General features: G+C 35.3%; 1 protein-coding gene and 1 non-coding gene across 2 annotated transcripts; one reads left to right on the top strand and one right to left on the bottom strand.

Moving 5' to 3' along the window:
- Positions 1-4,767: 4,767 nt before the first annotated feature.
- On the bottom strand, positions 4,768-4,900 carry LOC126030971 (small nucleolar RNA SNORA51). The gene has a single exon (XR_007503211.1). It is a non-coding gene; the product is annotated as a small nucleolar RNA SNORA51 (small nucleolar RNA).
- Positions 4,901-10,407: 5,507 nt separating this feature from the next.
- C1GALT1 (core 1 synthase, glycoprotein-N-acetylgalactosamine 3-beta-galactosyltransferase 1) lies at positions 10,408-17,916 on the top strand. The gene is made up of 4 exons (XM_049769061.1): positions 10,408-10,493; positions 13,104-13,334; positions 15,092-15,759; positions 17,701-17,916. Exons 1-4 carry the CDS (start codon positions 10,421-10,423, stop codon positions 17,872-17,874), a joined length of 1,146 nt encoding a protein of 381 aa, XP_049625018.1. The 5' UTR covers positions 10,408-10,420; the 3' UTR covers positions 17,875-17,916.
- Positions 17,917-17,998: the final 82 nt, after the last annotated feature.

A 17,998-nucleotide genomic window follows, 5' to 3' on the forward strand; every position in this document is an offset into this window, starting at 1 on the left:
TTTAAGCCAATAAAATTTGAATAATAGATCAGATAAGGTCACTGAAGTACTGAGGTTGGAACATTAATCTTAATTTTGGGAGGAGGCATTTTAATTCATAGCAGTTCTATGATTTTTTTTTATTTACAGTAGTGTTAAGTCAGTTCTTAGTACCATATGATAGATCAAGTCAGAATTTGGTGGGACCATCATAGGTAAATTATTTATCGTATGTGCCACATTGAAGGGAAAGAATTGACAAAAGTTTCTGTTTTAGGACTGAAGCAGTAGTAGAGCTAGAATGAGTAAGGCGCTTGCCTTGCATGTGGACACCTCAGGTTCAGTCCCCAGCACTCTATGTGGCCCCCCACATCTGCCAGTAATAAGCCCTCAGTACTGCAAATAAAACAAACATTTCTGTTCTTGTTGAAAATAACACGAATTCTCAAAATGCAGTTTCAGTGTCACATGAACTTGTTACTACAAATTGCACTTCGTTCACATGGGAACTTGTTACAAATACAAATTTTCAAACCTCAAGTCCCAATCACTTCTAATTTGTATTCATTTACGAAGCTTTTTCAGGTGAATTCAGATAGTCAGGCTTGAGAACTATAATCAAGATAGAGAAAAGAGCCAATAAATCCAGAAGAATATATTTCCCAAAGATCATAGCAATGACAATAGAAAAAGCTAATGGTTTGGGGAGATGGCTTTAAGGCTGAAGTACATGCTTTCAAAAAAAGAAAACCATAATAATTTGACTTGATAGACATACATAATCATACATGTTCAGAAAATGGCATAGAACTTGATTTTTTTTAATCTTAGGTTAATCTTATGTATAGACATTTTTGTTATGCAGATTTTTAAGAAATAACTTGGAGCCAGCAGTTCCATTGCCAGAAATTGATCAAATACATAAATTCGTATAGTTTTCTATAGTTTCTGACTTTGAGGGGAATTATCAGTTTATGCTGTAAAAACGTGAGAACTAGGGCCAGAGAAGTAGTTCAAATAGCTGAGCTCATGCTTTGCATACAGGAAATCCGGGCTCTCTCTGTGCCACCACATGGTACCTCAGGTGCATTGAGGTACAACTTAAAACAAACAACTCCTCTCCCCACCCCCGAAAAAAGAGAAGATGTTTCATCTAGTTTTATTAGTTTTGCTTGTTTGTTTTGTTTTAGCACTCAAATTTTAGAAGTACTTGCTATTTTGGAGCCACTCTTAGTAATGCTTAGGATTTACTGCTCACTGACCTTTCTGGCAGTGCTTGAGGAACTGGTATGGGATGTTGGGTATCTAACCCAGGCCAGCTGCATGCAAGGCAAGCTCTTTGCCTGCTCTATTATCTCTCTAGCCTTTATAATTTTAGAACTATTTAGAAGTTGAGAAAGAGAAATGTTAAGGAACAGTTTGTTTTTTTCTATTTCTCTGACTTATTTCTTGAATAAGCAATTGCTTTCCTTCCTGTGGAATATTGTATATACTATATATTTCATTTTCTTATGAATCGTATATCTTTATAGACTTAGTTTTGATCTGATTAAGGTCACTAGGGGTGTGTACATATCTTTAGATTGACAAAGTTATTAAAAATTGTCTGTAAAGGAGACCAAACTTCAAGGAACTGCCAGCATTTTTACTAAATAGACAGAGTTATAGGATTTTGGTGAAGAGAAGAGTTTAGAGAAAATTTAAATGAAGCAGTTTTTGAAAGGTTTAAAGCACAGCAAGACTCTGTGTCAAGGGGTTAATTAACATCCAGCAGAGACTGAGAAGCTTAGTTAGAGCCCTCTTTCCTTGGAAATGTAATAGAATAAATGAGGAATGCTACATCGAAGAAACCACTATCTGAAATTCTAAACTGGAAACTGAGGTTGTTTTTGTTTTTCACATTATGTAATTAATATCTGTTCAAAAGTGAGATGTTCAGTAACACATAAGCATTTTTATGTCATATTGTTTTTACAAGTGTTTATGTTTATGCTTTTGATGTACAGTTATGCACCTCCACCATCACCCTAGTGTCATAGACCCTTCCTTGGACTCACAGTGAAAATACGGCAAACAGAGTGTTTGCCTTGTACACAGGCTTGATCCCCAGCACCCTATATGGTCCCTGAACACCACCAGGAGTGATTCCTGAATACCTTTGAGTGCTCAGACCCCCCAAAAAACAGACCCTCCATCACTGTCCTTATGCCACCTCTGGTTTCTATCCCTCCTAACCCCCTGTCCTCTCACCTCCCTCCCACAGAAACGTCTGTTGTCTAAGAGTCATTTTCTTTATACATATTAAAAAAATTATACAACAGGGGTCGGAGAGATAACATAGAGGTAGGGCGTTTGCCTTGCATGCAGAAAACGGTGGTTTGAATCCTGGCATCCGAGCGATTTTTGAACGTAGAGCCAAGAGTAACTCCTGAGTGCTGCCGGGTGTGACCCAAAATTATACAACAGCTATTCTTCTCTGACTTACTTTATGTGAGTGCTTTGTGCATTTTAGCTATTAGTCCTTTTCAGATATCTGCTGTGTGAATATTTTCTCCCCTCCTCAGGTGTTTTTTTGGTTTTGGGGGCCACACCCAGTGGTGCTCAGGGGCTACTCCTGGCTCTGTGCTCAGTGGTTATTCCTGGTGGTGCTCGGGACCATATGAGATGCCTGGGTCTGCTGCTGCTGTGCTCTGGCCCTCGTGATGTGTTTTTATTTTAGCCACGGCTCCTTCAGTGTATAAAAGCTTTTTTTTTTTTTTTTTTTTTTTAATTTGTAGTTTCATTTGCTTATTTTTGCTTTTATTTTCTTTTCCAGCACAGTGGGGTCATCAATGATACTTCAAGTTAATGTCAGAGAGAGTTGTGTCTATCTATGTCTTCCTCAATATAGCTTATGGATTCTAGTCTAATGTCAAGGTCTTTAATCTTTAGATTTTGACAGATTTGTTACAGTATTTAAAGTGTCTTGGTCTGGATCTCTGAGTTTATCCTTCTTGGCTTTTTGTTGTGCCTCTTGGGCTTTTATCATTATGTTGCAAGAAAACTACGCCTCAGATATACTCAAGTTTATATTGGTTTATGATTTTTCCTTTGACAGACCATACTTATTCTTTCCATGTCTTTTGATTTGTTGTTATTGGGAACTAAACTTAATCAAATGGTATGGTGACTCGGTGACTCTAAAGATCTAAGGATCTTTGGGGTTAGCAGGGGTTTGCTTCCCCCTCCCCCCTTTTCTTCTCTTTTGTCCATCTATTGCCAGAGATCAGTCTAAATTGTTAGTGAGGTCTTCTTTTTTATCTGAGCCACTGCTTTTTCCTGGGCATACACTTTATACTTTCAAATATATCCATGATTGTTTTTGAAAGTCCTAGTTTTTAATGCCTACATCCCAAAATGAGTTAAAAGAAAAAGAAAGTCTAATCTTTTACATTCCCTGGAAATCACTTCAGTTAGAGAGTATACAGTGCTTGGAAAAGTAATAGGAAGGCCAGCAAAAAGACTGCCTGACTCTAGCAGCAATAATTAACATCAGATTACTGTTATTTGAAAACAGGCTTTTTACTGCCCATCTAGCTGCCAGAGGCTGTGTGATTTAGTAACATCTGCCTTTAACTTAGGGATGGGATGAATGAAGTGGAAAGACAGTAGCTCTAACCTGTGAATTGAACTTGACCACAATTAATTGCAGCTTCCTTTGCAAACTTAAATTGGAAGTTGAAAGTTTTGTTTTTTTGTTTTATTTTATTTTATTTTTTTTCGGGCCACACCCGTTTGATGCTCAGGGGTTTACTCCTGGCTAAGTGCTCAGAAATTGCCCCTAGCTTGGGGGGACCATATGGGATGCCGGGGATCCAACAGCAGTCCTTCCTTGGCTAGTGCTTGCAAGGCAGACACCTTACCTCTAACACCCTGGAAGTTGAAAGTTTATAATAGACTCAGTGTTTTTTTTTTTTTTTTTTTGCATTAGATTGGTTTTTGGGTAAATATTGACTAGACTCTTGGTGCTTGATGCAATATATAGGTTATCAGAAAGAAAGGAAAAGGGAGCAGGGGAGAATGGAATGATTAGATGGAGATCATTTTGGTAATGTGATGGCAGTAGAAATTTCATGAAGGTTGCTGTCAGGTTTAAACACAGATAAAGGTGTATATATGGTCCCAAGTTTTTAAAAGTTTTGTAAACCAACCATTGAATCAACAAAATTTGCTTCTAAAAAACCACAGTTAAATAAAATAATAATTTGAGGTTTACTACTGTATAGCTTTACTCAAACCTGATTGTATAATTTCTGGAAGGTTTTCTAAAAATTATTCACTTGTTTTTTATCCTTACATTTTTAATGATTTTAAAGTTCCAAGATCCTTTCCTGTAATTAACTAATAGTTAAGGTTTTGTAACTGTAATGCTCATAAAATAATTAAGGGTGATAAAGTGAAAATATGTGTTCTTTGTTTCTAATCTATAGTCTCAATGAATAAGTAGTACTTTAAATATATTAACATTACTATTAAAATTCATTTGAATTGAATCAAAGGAATTAACATATATAGTTTGTATTGTATGTTAACATATGAATTTTGATTATAGAAGCAAAACATTTTCTGATGATGGAACCACTAATAATTTTGTGATTGTAAATACTCTGATTATATTGTTATGCCTTCATAAAAATGATAACTTTTATGCTTACTTCATTTTGTTTAGTAAGAAAATTTTTGAAAAACACTGATTAACTTAGAGATTTAGGCACTTTGAAAATCAGAGGAAGCAGTTTCTTTTTCTTTTTTTGTCCCCCCATTCACAATACAGACCAGGCAAAGGGTCTGGGCTGAGGTGTATATGGGGTGCATTTACTGTACCTCCTCTTTCTATACAGTCAGTGTAAAGAACACAGCCTGTGGTAAGCATTGGGAGGCCTTCTCTTTTCTTTTCTTTTTTTTTTTTTTTTTGATATATATATAAAAAACCCTTCACCAGTGCAACAGAGGAAGCAGTTTCAGTTAATTAGACAAAACAATCATTTCAGTTGGTTCATTTGAACCTCTGAATAATGTGCCCTCAGGGATGCTTTCTGCTGTTGTTCCATCCAGAGCTGATCTTTGTGGGGTGCTTCACACAGTAGAGCAGAGGCAAAAGTTCAAAATGACCTGTTGACCTTTTTTAGATGTTCTTTTTTCTTCTGTTTTGTTTTATTTTTTTTTTGCTAACGTACTAAGTATAGTTTGTGAATTTATATAAGTAAATTTATATAAATCTGAGTGTTTTATTCAACTTCCTTGTAAAAAATCATTTATATATTGATTTTGGCAAATGAGTATTTGACTGTATTAATTGTCCTCATCACATACATGGAATATCTTTCAGTATCAACGTTCTTGTTCTTTGTCTTTTATTTATTTATTTATTTTTTTGGGGGGGGTCACACCTGGCAGCACTCAGGGGTTACTCCTGACTCTATGCTCAGAAATCGTTTATGAATGTAAAAATAAATTACTTTATTTAAAAACCATGGTTACAGGGGGCCGGGCGGTGGCGCTAGAGGTAAGGTGCCTGCCTTGCCTGCACTAGCCTTGGATGGACCTCGGTTCGATCCCCCGGTTTCCCATATGGTCCCCCAAGCCAGGAGCAACTTCTGAGTGCATAGCCAGGAGTAACCCCTGAGCGTCACTGGGTGTGGCCCAAAAACCAAAAAAAAAAAAAAAACAAAAAAACCATGGTTACAAGGTTGTTTATAAGTTATTTTTATTTTCATAGATACAAAATTATTCATAATTGAGTTTCATTCAGTATATAACACCCTTCACCAGTGCACATTTCCCACTCCCAATGTTGCCAGTTTCCCTTCTGCCCTAACACCCCCCCCAATGGACAGACATTTTTCTTCTCTCTCACTCTCACTTTCTTTTTTATACCTTCTTGTAGACACTGGTTTGCAATATTATTACTGAAGTGTATCATGCCTATCACTTTATCTCTTTTCAGTGCCCACTTTGTATACAGAGTGATCATTTCCAAATGGCATTGTCATAGTGGTCCCTTTTCTGCCCTACGGTTTTTCCTACATCACCTTCAGGCCTACTTGCTTCACTGAAATCTTGTCTTATTTCTCATGCTTGTTGCTAGTTTGTCTGCGTAAAAACATTAAATTGTAAATAATTTCTTTGGGAGTTTCTCCTTTGCTTTCTACCTGAAAGCATTAAAACTCTTCTACTGTAGCTCCTAATTGTATTAAAACTTGTAGGGACTTTTTTGTTTTTAGAATTTTAAAGAAATGTCTTGTTTTTATTTTGTGGATTTAATGGAATAGGATTTTTAAATTCCAGGGTATTAATGGTAATTTGGTGTTTTATATTTTCTATTTTACAAGTGTATATAGTCATTTCCAAGTTGCTTTAAATTTATCTGTGTTGGGCCTTTCATGTTAGAAGTGTCTCTAAAAATATAATTATTAACTCTGTGGTTGTATATGTGTGTGTGTGTGTGTATGTGTTTAAGAGTAGGTATTTAAAAACTAGTCACTGTCTCTGAGTTAACATGACTTTTCACCAGTGGTAGAATGATTTTATTTAAATATTTTATTGACGAACCATTTGAAGTTTCCAAAGAACAAAGCAAATTAAATGGTTTTTAACTTACCTTATTTCAAATTCACTGTAGCAAATGAAGCAGATATTCATAATCCTGTGTCTCCTCCTTCTCCAAGGCAACTGGTTAAAACACTACAAGTATCATAAGTTTTTTTGTTGCACTGCCAGACAAGTTTCTGGAAAATTAGTGTTCTAAGGAAGGTCTTCAATGTTTTAATTGTATAAACAATACTGAGTTGTGGCTTATATTGCTCTATATTGCTGATAGAGCTACCCTGATGAGTTTTGTTAAATTCATCTTCCATAGAACTTTGATTTCTTGCTCTTGCTTGTTTTCTTTTCTTTCTTTAGAAGTTTTTCCAGGGAGTATTTTCTCATAAAAAACTTTCTCACAAATGACTCATTCCAGAATTTGCATCCTGGAGACAATAAAGATCACCCATACTTCTAACTTGTTTTCTTTATGATTTATGGGTTTTTTTTTTTTGTTGTTGTTGTTGTTGTTTTTTTGGTGAGGGTAGTTTGGCCACACTCGTAATGTTTACAGGCTACTTTTGCTGAGTACTCTGTGGACCAGGTGATATCAGGGATTGAACCGGAGTCAATCACAAGCGAGGCAAGAACTTATTTTTTTGGGGGGGTGGGCCACACCCGGCAGTGCTCAGATGTTACTCCTGGCTCTGCACTCAGAAGCAGGCTTGGGGACCATATCGGATGCTGGGGATTGAACCTGGGTCAGCTACATGCAAAGCAAATAACCTACCCGCTGTGCTATGATTCCAGCCCCTACGTGGCAAGAACTTTAATCCCTGTGCTATCTCTCTGTTCCAGTAATAATGCATTATTTTGAGCAAGGTCAGACTGAAGTTTTGTTTTCTCTACTATATTTTTTGTACTCTAGGATATTTGTTTAAATTTTTACATGAGTTACTTAAATTCTGCTACTTCATTTCCTGTAATGATTTTACATCTAAAAAATTTTAAGATGAAAATGAGCTAATTGAGACCATTTGATTATATAGTTCCAAAATTTTGATTATATTTCATAGATTGAATGATTTCAAAGAACTATTGTTAATTTATTTCAGCATTGGTAACTTGTCTGGAATTTGGCATTGTGTCTTGTGAAAAACTCCCTGCTTTCATATGTAATATGAAAGGGTGTTCATCATCTTATATGGAAATTGAAAATAACAACAATGAAGCATCATCCCACATCTCTGAGAAAAGCTATTTCTCAAAGACAAGAAACAATTACTGGAGAGGAATTGATACTAAATTGGTGCAGCTATTACACAAAGCAGTATAGAAATTCCTCAGATTTACTAATAGTAATTCCATTTGATTGTTATCCCACTTTGAGACATTTATCTGGAAACTAATGAAAAAAAAAAAAAAAACAACCCACCAATTCAGAGGGAAACATACACTCATATTTACTGCAACATTCTTTTGTATTTGTCTGGTTTTGGGCCACATCTAACCATGCTCAGGACTTACACTAACAGCTCTGAACATAGATATCACTCCTGGCAAGCCTCAGGGAATCATATGAGGTGCCAGAGATCAAACACTAATTAGAGTCAGTCTCATGCCATGCAAAGGCCTTACCCTCTACTATATCTCTTATCACATCACAGCATTATTTATGTAGCCAGAAACTGGAAATAACTTAAATGTCTATTTACAGATAGTTGGATTAAAAAGAAAAATGATGTGGTATGCAAGTACAGTGGACTACTATGCTATCATTCTAAAAAATGGAAAGTGGGGGGAAAAAAGATAAACCAAGAGAGTACCTTGTTTAATGAGATTAGATGGAGAAGGACAAACATTGTATACAGTATTTTACTCATTTGTGATAGAGAAAATGAATGTACTAAGCTTAGAAATAGTAATAAATGTTTGATTTGAAGTCCAGTTAGTGGTTAGTAGAAGGAACTGGTAAGGGAAGATGGGTAAATTGGTTAAAGGGGAGCAATTTTATAGTAAAGCAGTGAACTTTAGTGATGAACTTAATGTAACATATACACGTTCTGACTTTTAATGATGCACGCTAGAACCATATAATGTTCAAATTTTTAAACTCTGTTTTCAGAGATTGTATAGAAGTGTGTAGAGGTGATTTGATGTTGTGGAATTTATATTAAATATTAGCTGTAAAGAGCATACTTGAAGTCAAGATAGCAATATTTTTTATTATGGATGAAGCTGCATGATACATAATGGGATTTTGTGTTTAGGCTTTTTGTGTATATTCAAAAATCTTTGTAATTAAAGTTTTACAAAGCTGAACCATTGCATTAACCTTCTAATGAAATGCAGAACTTTTTTAGTGTTTTCTTCCACTGCCTTGCTTCATTTTTCTGACTAGGTTTCTTGTAGTTAAAGTACCATTACCATTTTAATTCTGTTTGCCTACTTTTTCCATTATTGTGACATTGCTTGACTTGTATATTGGAGGGAAAATACTACTTTTATTTAAGTTGTTGCATATATGAAAATGTCTGTTTTTTAATGGACATTTGCGCCATATATGTCTACATCTCATGTTTTCTCAAAAAATATTGAATCTTTTTTAGTATTTAATGAGGCATATAATGCTCTGAAGAAAAAAAATGCCTAATGGTTCTGTGTCACTTGGCCTAAAATCTTGATTTTTATTTTCATGATTATCTGTGAAGACACAGATCTTTTAAGAGTGAAGTTCAGGATGTCTGTCAATATAATTCTAACTATATTAGATTATATATGAGATCCTTGTTCAGATGCCAGGGCTCCATTTCAGTGGAATTTCTTTTGTTTAAAGTTTGGCACCAGGGCTTACAATACTGTTAATGATAACATTTCTTGCCTAACACATTCCAGTGCCAATACTCTCCACCAGAATGTCTTATTGATTTCTTTTTTAGTATTTTTGATTTGGAGGCCCTTCCATTTATACTCGGGATATTTGAACTCTGTTAGGGTTGTTCTTCTGGATCATGTAGGACCCTTCAGTGTGAATTCTTCATAAGTAGTGCTACTATAACTGATAAAAGGTACTGACTTCTCTGAGTTCATTTAATTTAAGGAAGGGTTTAAAGTTTCTTTAAATGTTCCCACTTTGGGTGATAGTGGCGTGTGCTGATCTTATAGATTAGGGGTCTTCAAACTATGGCCCACGGGCCACATATTGTATTTGTTCCCGTTTTGTTTTTTCACTTCAAAATAAGATATATGCAGTGTGCATAGGAATTTGTTCATAGTTTTTATTTTTACTATAGTCCGGTCCTTCAACGGTCTGAGGGACAGTGAACTGGCCCCCTGTTTAAAAAGTTTGAGGACCCCTGTTATAGATCAATCCCATAAAATTTATTATTACATGACTATTCCAATTACACGTAAGATGAAGAGGGAGCAGCTAGTCAGAATTTTAGGTAACTCTATTATTTAAAACATAAAATTAAAGGGCTGGAGTGATAGCACAACAATAGGGCGTTTGCCTTGCATACAGTCGACATGGGACCCACCCGAGTTAGATCCCCAGCATCCCATATGGTCCCCTGAGCCTGCCTGGACTTATTTCTGAGTTCAGAGACAAGAGTAACTAACCCCTGAGTGTTGCTGGGTGTGGCCTCCCCCAAAAAGAACAATAAAAACTTAATAAAACACAGATACTTCCAGGATTAGTGGGAAAGTCCTTAGTTCATGGTCATAAGTAATTCTAAGATCAGAAATGCATATACATTGGGTTTGGAAATAAAGATTTCCTCTGGTCCTGAGTCTTTACTCTCTCATCACATTCATAATGAATATTACAGAACATCATTGTAACTATTGCTTTTTCCTCCAGTTCTAGGAATGGTAGATGGTGCAGCAGTGGAAAATTCAACTGGACTTACTATATCCTTCTGAGACTGACTTGATTATATCTTGTAAAGGTAAAGAAAAATCACAAAAGAATAGAAAAATCAAAATGAGTATGCTAGAAGGCAGAATGGAAAAATTAAGAGAATGTAACATTAAAATTATAGCTATTTCACTGTGGGTGCACCTTGTAATTTTGTTCATTTTTTTTTTATCTTTATATGAACCTTTATTTGAGGTTCATAAGATTATCCAATCTAAGGTTAGTAGTCTTTTATTGGTTTTGGAAATATTTTCGTCATTATTTATACAACTTCCATTTTCTTCACTCATAAATCTCTCAATTGAAACATTTATTAGACATTATCATGACATTGTTTCTTTTGCTTAGTTCTTAATCTTTCCCATTGGCCATACTTCAGTTTGCCTATTTTCTTATCACCTAGCTTTTAATTATGATGCTTGATTTCTTTATCTGAATTTGTTACAACTGTTATTTTAAAATCAGTGACAGGAAAATACATTATCTGAATTTCCTGTTACTATTTCTGTTTTCTAGTTTTTCCCATCAGCTTTCAAACCTTTTATTTTGATGCTTGATCATTTTTAATGTATTATCATTGTATGCCACAACCAAACTATTATAGTAATGATTTGAAGTTCTTCATGATTTCATATTTTCCAGAACTTATTTCTAGTCTAGGAACTGATTACCCTACTTATCCAATCAGTGGTTGAGATTAGTTCAGCCATAGCTGGAATCTTTGTGGTGGTTAGTTCATTTTTATTTCATTCTTATTCCTGAATTGTGACCTTTCATGGTTTCAGATAATCAGTGTGTTCTCTATGACCTTTTCTCTTAGGCAGATTTGAATTCTGTGTTTTGTTGTTGTTGTTGTTTGTTTCTTTGAATGTTTGGGGAGTGGGGATTGGTTTCTTTGCCTTTCAGATTTCAGTTACAGTATTCTCTTTTATTATACCGTATTTTCCGGCGTATAAGACGACCCCCTAATTTTACAGTTAAAACATAGGTTTAGGCCTATATTTGCTGTATAAGACAGAATGTTCCTGTGCTACAACTGTATCTTCCACAGTGAGCCAATCACAAAGGTTATATACTGTAATAGACGTCCTCTCTTACTGGCCAATCTGAGCAGACTTTTTACAGTGTAGATTCTGGTACAGAACACTGTCTAATTTGCATGCCTAAAAAGCATGCTTGGGGCCCGGAGAGATAGCACAGTGGCATTTGCCTTGCAAGCAACCGATCCAGGACCAAAGGTGGTTGGTTTGAATCCCAGTGTCCCATATGGTCCCCCGTGCCTGCCAGGAGCTATTTCTGAGCAGACAGTCAGGAGTAGTCCCTGAGCACCGCCGGGTGTGGCCCAAAAACCAAATAAATAAATAAATAAATAAATAAATAAATAAATAAATAAATAAATAAATAAATATAAAAAGCATGCTTGGATTGGCTGAGTTAGAGAGGCCCTCCGAGCAGCCTGGCAGTGATTGGTGCAGGATGGAGTTGGAAAATTCATTTTGTGGCAATATTCAGATAATTTTCGTTTAGCGGCATATTAAAACATTTTTCGGGATATACCCCCGATTTTCGGTTGACTTTTTTTTGTTTCGAAAGTCACCTTATACGCCAGAAAATACAGTAAGTACTTTTTTGATAAGTAAAGCTATGCTCAGTACCTTTTCTTAACTTCTAGATCTTAGCCAACTGATTCTCACTGCCTTTATTTCTTAACATTATCTTCAAATTTAAATTTACATTTTGTTTAGTTTTTCTAGTTGTACTCAGTTGGGTGATATAAAAGGTTCTAGTTAGCTACTCTAAAAGTTTAACCATATAAAGTAGCTTTTTAAAAAAAATTAATTACTGTTACAGTGGCGGTTGTTGATTGTATAGAATTTACAAGTCGAAAGTTGATTTGGGGCTCATGGGTTCCCAAAATCTGCTAACTTATTCTACCATAAGCTATAAATGGTTTTTGCATTAAACTTTAATGAATAAGAATTTGTATGTGTAAAAGACTATATGTGGGCTACAATATCTGCAATATTTTATTTGTAGTACTTTACAGTAAAAGTTTGCACTCATCCCTTGATTAGGAAATAGAATGGATGGTAATTGCTACCAAAAGGGAGATCGTTACATTTAAATTTGATAAAGAGTAAAAGAGAAAAATAATAATAATATGACAGGGTAGGGTTGAGTGGGAAGAATCGTGGTGGGAAACACAGGAAATTCTACCTACAGATACACATGCTCCTATAGTGATTATCCTAGTTACCACTTATTTCATTGACTTCTCTATTGTATTTTGTTTTGGCAGCAAATAGAGGGTTACTCTTAGAAATATTCTCAGGGCCAGAGAGATAGCACAGTAGTAAGGCATTTGCCTCGCATATGGCCAGTGGACCCTGGTTTGATTCCCGGCATTCCATATGGTCCCCTGAGCCTTTCAGGATCAATTTCTGAGTGCAGAGCCAGGGGTGACCCTTGAACACCACCAGTTGTGACACACAGACCTAAATAAATGAATAAATGTTAAAAAAAAATAGAAGTATTCTCTGATATGGAAGGATTTAAATTTTCAGTACTTCTGATAAAAATTATAATGACAGTACATTGTTTTATAATTTACAGCATGTTGCTATTTTTTTTTTTTTTACAGACATACATTTTCGGGAAATGGCCTCTAAACCTTGGCTGAATTTTTTAACCTTCCTCTGTGGATCTGCAATTGGATTTTTTTTATCTTCTCAGCTATTTGGTATCATGTTGGGAAAAGAGGAGGATATGCAGCCTATTCTTCCAAATGATCCTCATGAACATGTTGATGATAAGAGACAAAATCATCTAGAGGGACAGATGAATTTCAATGTAGATGTTAGCCAACATACAGGTATGGTATAATTTATTAAGGAATAAATGATAATAAATAATATTCAGCCTATGTAAGTATTAAGATAATTAGAAAAGGCTATTTTTATAAATTATGTCATTTTTTCTGTAAATTAAACCTAATTTCATGTTTGATGACATTTTTTTGTTTTCCCCTAAGAGGAGGAAATTGAAACCCAAATTAGTTCAGAAAATAATAAAATAAAAAATAAAAAAATAAAATAACTCTAATTTTGTATTTATATTCAAGTGGAATGAATTAATATATTGGAAATCTTAATTTTTGAAAAAGAAAAACTTGTTTCTAAAATTTTTGTTTGTTTTTTGTTGTTTTGGGTCACATTGGGCTTCGCTCAGGGAGTACTCCTGGCTCTACACTCAGAAATTGCTCCTGACAGTCTTGGGGGACCAAAGGAGTATTGAACAGGGTTCATCCTGGGTAGTTTGTGTGCAAGACAAATGCTCTACTGCTGTGCTATTGCTCTGGCCCTGTTTTTAAAATGTTTTCTTAGGTTAATTTGTTATTGTTTATATCTTTCTCTGGTTCTTGTTATCATCATTATTGGTCTGAGTTTTTGTTTGGTTGTATTTTTCTAAGAAACTCAAAGAGTTATATATAAATCTCTACTTATATTTTAATGGTTTCACCAATAGTTTTAGTACAACTATTCATTTTTTCTTTTCGTTTTGTTTGTTTTGGGGCTACACCTGGTGGTGTTCAGGGATTACTCCTAACTCTGTTCAGGAATTACTCCTGGCAGTGCTCAGAAGAACTTATCCTGGGGATCGAATCTGGGTCTGCCTAATGCAAGGCAAAAGCCCTACCCATTGTACTATCACTCTGGCTCCTGTCTTTTCTCTTTCTGAGAGGCATAAAGAATTAGGAAAGTGGAAAATGAGAAAGGAGTCATAATTATTTTTTCCTGGTCTATATATAAACAGATTTTCTCAATTGACTCCTCTGTGAGCCTTCTTTTTTTTTTTTTTTTCTGTGAGCCTTCTTAAATGTTGATTTATTTTCTAAAGTTCTGTCTATCGGCACTCTTTGTATGACATCATCATTAATTTAAATTTTCAATTTCTATTCTGTTTTCATTATAGAAGACATTAACACAATTCTATATATATTATGATTTGAAAGCAAAGAAATCAAATAGTTTGGTGACTCTGATGGCTGGAGGGGTAATTCAGTGGGTAGTGTACTTGATATGGTTGACCCAAGTTCCATCCGTAGCATCCCTTGCAGAAGTCTCAAACTCAATTTACCTGGAGGCCGCAGGAGGCAAAGTCTGGGTGATCCTAGAGTGCAAAGTCGGTAGTAAGCCTTGAGCATTGGGGGGTGTGACCCAAACAACTAAAACAAAACAAAACAAAAAAGATTCCTCTAGGACCAGGCCACAAAATGTTGTATGGAGGGCCGCAAATGGCATAAGGCTTATGGTCTTCCAAAAACTGCCAGGATTAATTCCTGATTCCAAAGTCTGAAGTAACCCTGAGCATCAACGGTGTAATCCATAAAAAGGGAGGGGAGACTTTTATTTCTATTTCTTATTTTTCTGACAATAAATTATGTATTCTCTACCTTTTAGGCAATGGTTAATAGGGTCTTAAAATTGGTTGAATTTTGTATCTGGCAGAGTGCAGTAGAGGTGATAGGAGACAAGGAGAAGTACTTTGAAATTAAGAGAATGTTTTTGTCAATATAATATGCATTTACATATGCAATTTTAATTTTTCTTTTTTCTGTGTGTTTAATAGATGAAAACACAGTTGTTGCTGAACACCTCTATCAGAAGGTTAAAATTCTTTGCTGGGTTATGACAGGGCCTCAAAATCTGGAGAAAAAGGCCAAACACGTCAAAGCTACATGGGCCCAGCGTTGTAACAAAATGTTGTTTATGAGTTCAGAAGAAAATAAAGACTTCCCTGCTGTGGGATTAAAAACCAAAGAAGGCAGAGATCAGCTATATTGGAAAACAATTAAAGCTTTTCAGTATGTTCACGACCATTATTTAGAAGATGCAGATTGGTTTATGAAAGCAGATGATGATACGTACGTTGTACTAGACAATTTGAGATGGCTTCTCTCAAAATACAGCCCTGAACAACCCATTTACTTTGGGAGAAGATTTAAACCCTTTGTAAAACAGGGCTATATGAGCGGAGGAGCAGGATATGTATTGAGCAAAGAAGCCCTGAAAAGATTTGTTAGTGCATTTAAAACAGAGACATGTACACATAGTTCCTCCATTGAAGATTTAGCTTTGGGGAAATGCATGGAAATTATAAATGTAGAAGCAGGAGACTCTAGAGATTCCATTGGAAAAGAAACTTTTCATCCATTTGTACCAGAACACCACTTAATAAAGGGTTATCTACCCAGAACCTTTTGGTACTGGAATTACAACTTTTATCCTCCTGTAGAGGTAAGTTCAGAGTTTTTTCTTAACCACCTAAAATACTTAGAATGACTTTGGTTTACTGGTTATTTTATTATTACTATGTTTCTATAGTGTCGATAATTAAAGCTGCCCTTAGCAGTTTTATAAATTAGACAAAAACAAAGACAAGAATAGGAATGTCAGCAAGAGTCATTCATTAAGTACCTAAGTCAGTATATATTTACATAGCAGCAAAAATGGCACAAATTCTATCACCTTTACATTCAAATTAGGAAACAAATAAGTAGATTAGTCAGGATATAGTGTGGCTTAAGGTGGCTTTAAAAAATATGTAAGGAGGAGCGCAGAGTGGTCTAGGACGGACCATGGCTTGATCCCCTGGCATCCCATATGGTCCCCTAAGCCAGGAGCGATTTCAGAGTGCATAGCCAGGAGAAACCCCTGAGCATCATCGGGGTGGCCCAAAACAAAACAAAAATATGTAAGGATTTCGGCACAGAATAGAGCTATATTTTCAATGTTTTTACACCTATGGTTGAAAACCTTGGAATGACATTTTGGCAAGTGAGGAAGACCTTTTTAAGGGGAGCAAGAGTACTTTTGAACAAAAGCAGAAATGGGTTAAAAAGGTTACATGAGGGGCCGGAGAGATAGCATGGAGGGTAAGGAGTTTGCCTTTCATGCAGAAGGTCATCGGTTGGTATCCCGGCGTCCCATATGGTCCCCCGAGCCTGCCAGGAGCGATTTCTGAGCACAGAGCCAGGAGTAACCCCTAAGCAGTGCCGGGTGTGACCCAAAAAACAAAAAAAAAGAAAAAAAGGTTACATGAAGATCTGTGTGAAGAGCCTTCGCATCTTCAGAAGACATAGAAGTCTTTCAGAAAGACAAAGGTTTATACCATGCTCTTACACTAAATAATTGCTTTTTTTCTATGGTCAAGATTTATCAGACTTCTGAGTCCCAGTTTTTACATTTATAAAATCTGACATATCATTTAATTTTAATCTTATTGTATACAGCTGCTTATTATACTCAAATTTAATAAAATTAGTTTCATTTAACATTTTAGCTTGTGTTCCTAGGAATTGTATCTGAAGTACATTATTATATTAAATATTTCAAATATTGAAAGGAATATTTTGTACTTTCCAACCAGTTTTACTAAGTACTAAGCTTTTGCTTCATATATTTTTTTAAAGAGAAAGGTATAGTTAGAATTGAGGCCTATATGTCCTCTCCAGTTCAGTTTCTTACCTCCTTCCTTAGTTCACAGTAATCAAAAATTTAATGTTTATCATTACCAAACATTTTTGGGTACTTTCTGTACATGTTTTTTGTATCTAAAAGTAATGCAAATCTATGAAAATATATTCTTTTACATGTTTTTAAATAAATGGAATTATTTTCTTTTTTATATAACATTAAAGTTTATCAAAGTTACTATTATATATCAAGTAATTTTCCTAAATCCATATACTAGTAGGCAAGATTTTCATTCAAAAATGGGTTAAAATTCCAGCATGACCTTTCAAATACTCTGTGCTCTTTGGATTAATATGTCAAATGTTAAGTACGTAACCCTGTAGTCCCGGGATACTCCAAACCAGTCTTCTGAGGGTAAGCAAGCAGAAATGTATAGATTTGTAACCTTGGTGTAGCTGCCCTTTTTCCTTTGAGGAAGCTTCAAGATTTTACTGTGCTAAACATTATAGAGTACAAGAGACTATCTTCCCAGCTAGAACTGCTTTGGCATTGCGTGTTTGGTTTAAATCATTAGGAACTCTTAAAAGTACTTGGTTTCTTCCTTTGACATATCTATCTAATAAATTTGGTACCTCTGCTTGACCTTGCCAGCTTTAATACTTGAATTCTGTTAAAATTGCTGTTTTCTTTATTAGTATGTGAATATTGTACGTTAAAAATAACTGTTTGCTAGTAATGCCTGTTTCCACTACTGTTTTCTAGGGACCTGGTTGCTGTTCTGACCTTGCAGTTTCTTTTCACTATGTTGATTCTACAACTATGTATGAGTTAGAATACCTCGTATATCATCTTCGACCATATGGTTATTTATACAGATATCAACCTGCTTTACCTGAGGATAATGTCAAGGAAACTAAGTCAAGTGTACAGAAATGAAGATCTAAAAGTAAAATTGAGTAAATTAAAATGAACAGAGGTCAAGTGTTTGGCATTGTGCTGAAGAAGTTATTGAACACTGGAATCCCAGTGAGGAACTCGAACATTCCATATTATAAATCTT

This window comes from Suncus etruscus, chromosome 1 (genome assembly GCF_024139225.1).
Source record: "Suncus etruscus isolate mSunEtr1 chromosome 1, mSunEtr1.pri.cur, whole genome shotgun sequence".
In the NCBI taxonomy this organism is placed as follows: Eukaryota; Metazoa; Chordata; class Mammalia; order Eulipotyphla; family Soricidae; genus Suncus; species Suncus etruscus.

Bases quoted from the DNA above. Each gene is read 5' to 3' on its own strand.
- C1GALT1 (XM_049769061.1), top strand. From the start codon at position 10,421: ATGGTGCAGCAGTGGAAAATTCAACTGGACTTACTATATCCTTCTGAG. The intron at 10,494-13,103 runs GTAAAGAAAAAT...TTTTTTTTACAG, and splicing joins CTTGATTATATCTTGTAAAG to ACATACATTTTCGGGAAATG. The intron at 15,760-17,700 runs GTAAGTTCAGAG...ACTGTTTTCTAG, and splicing joins ACTTTTATCCTCCTGTAGAG to GGACCTGGTTGCTGTTCTGA.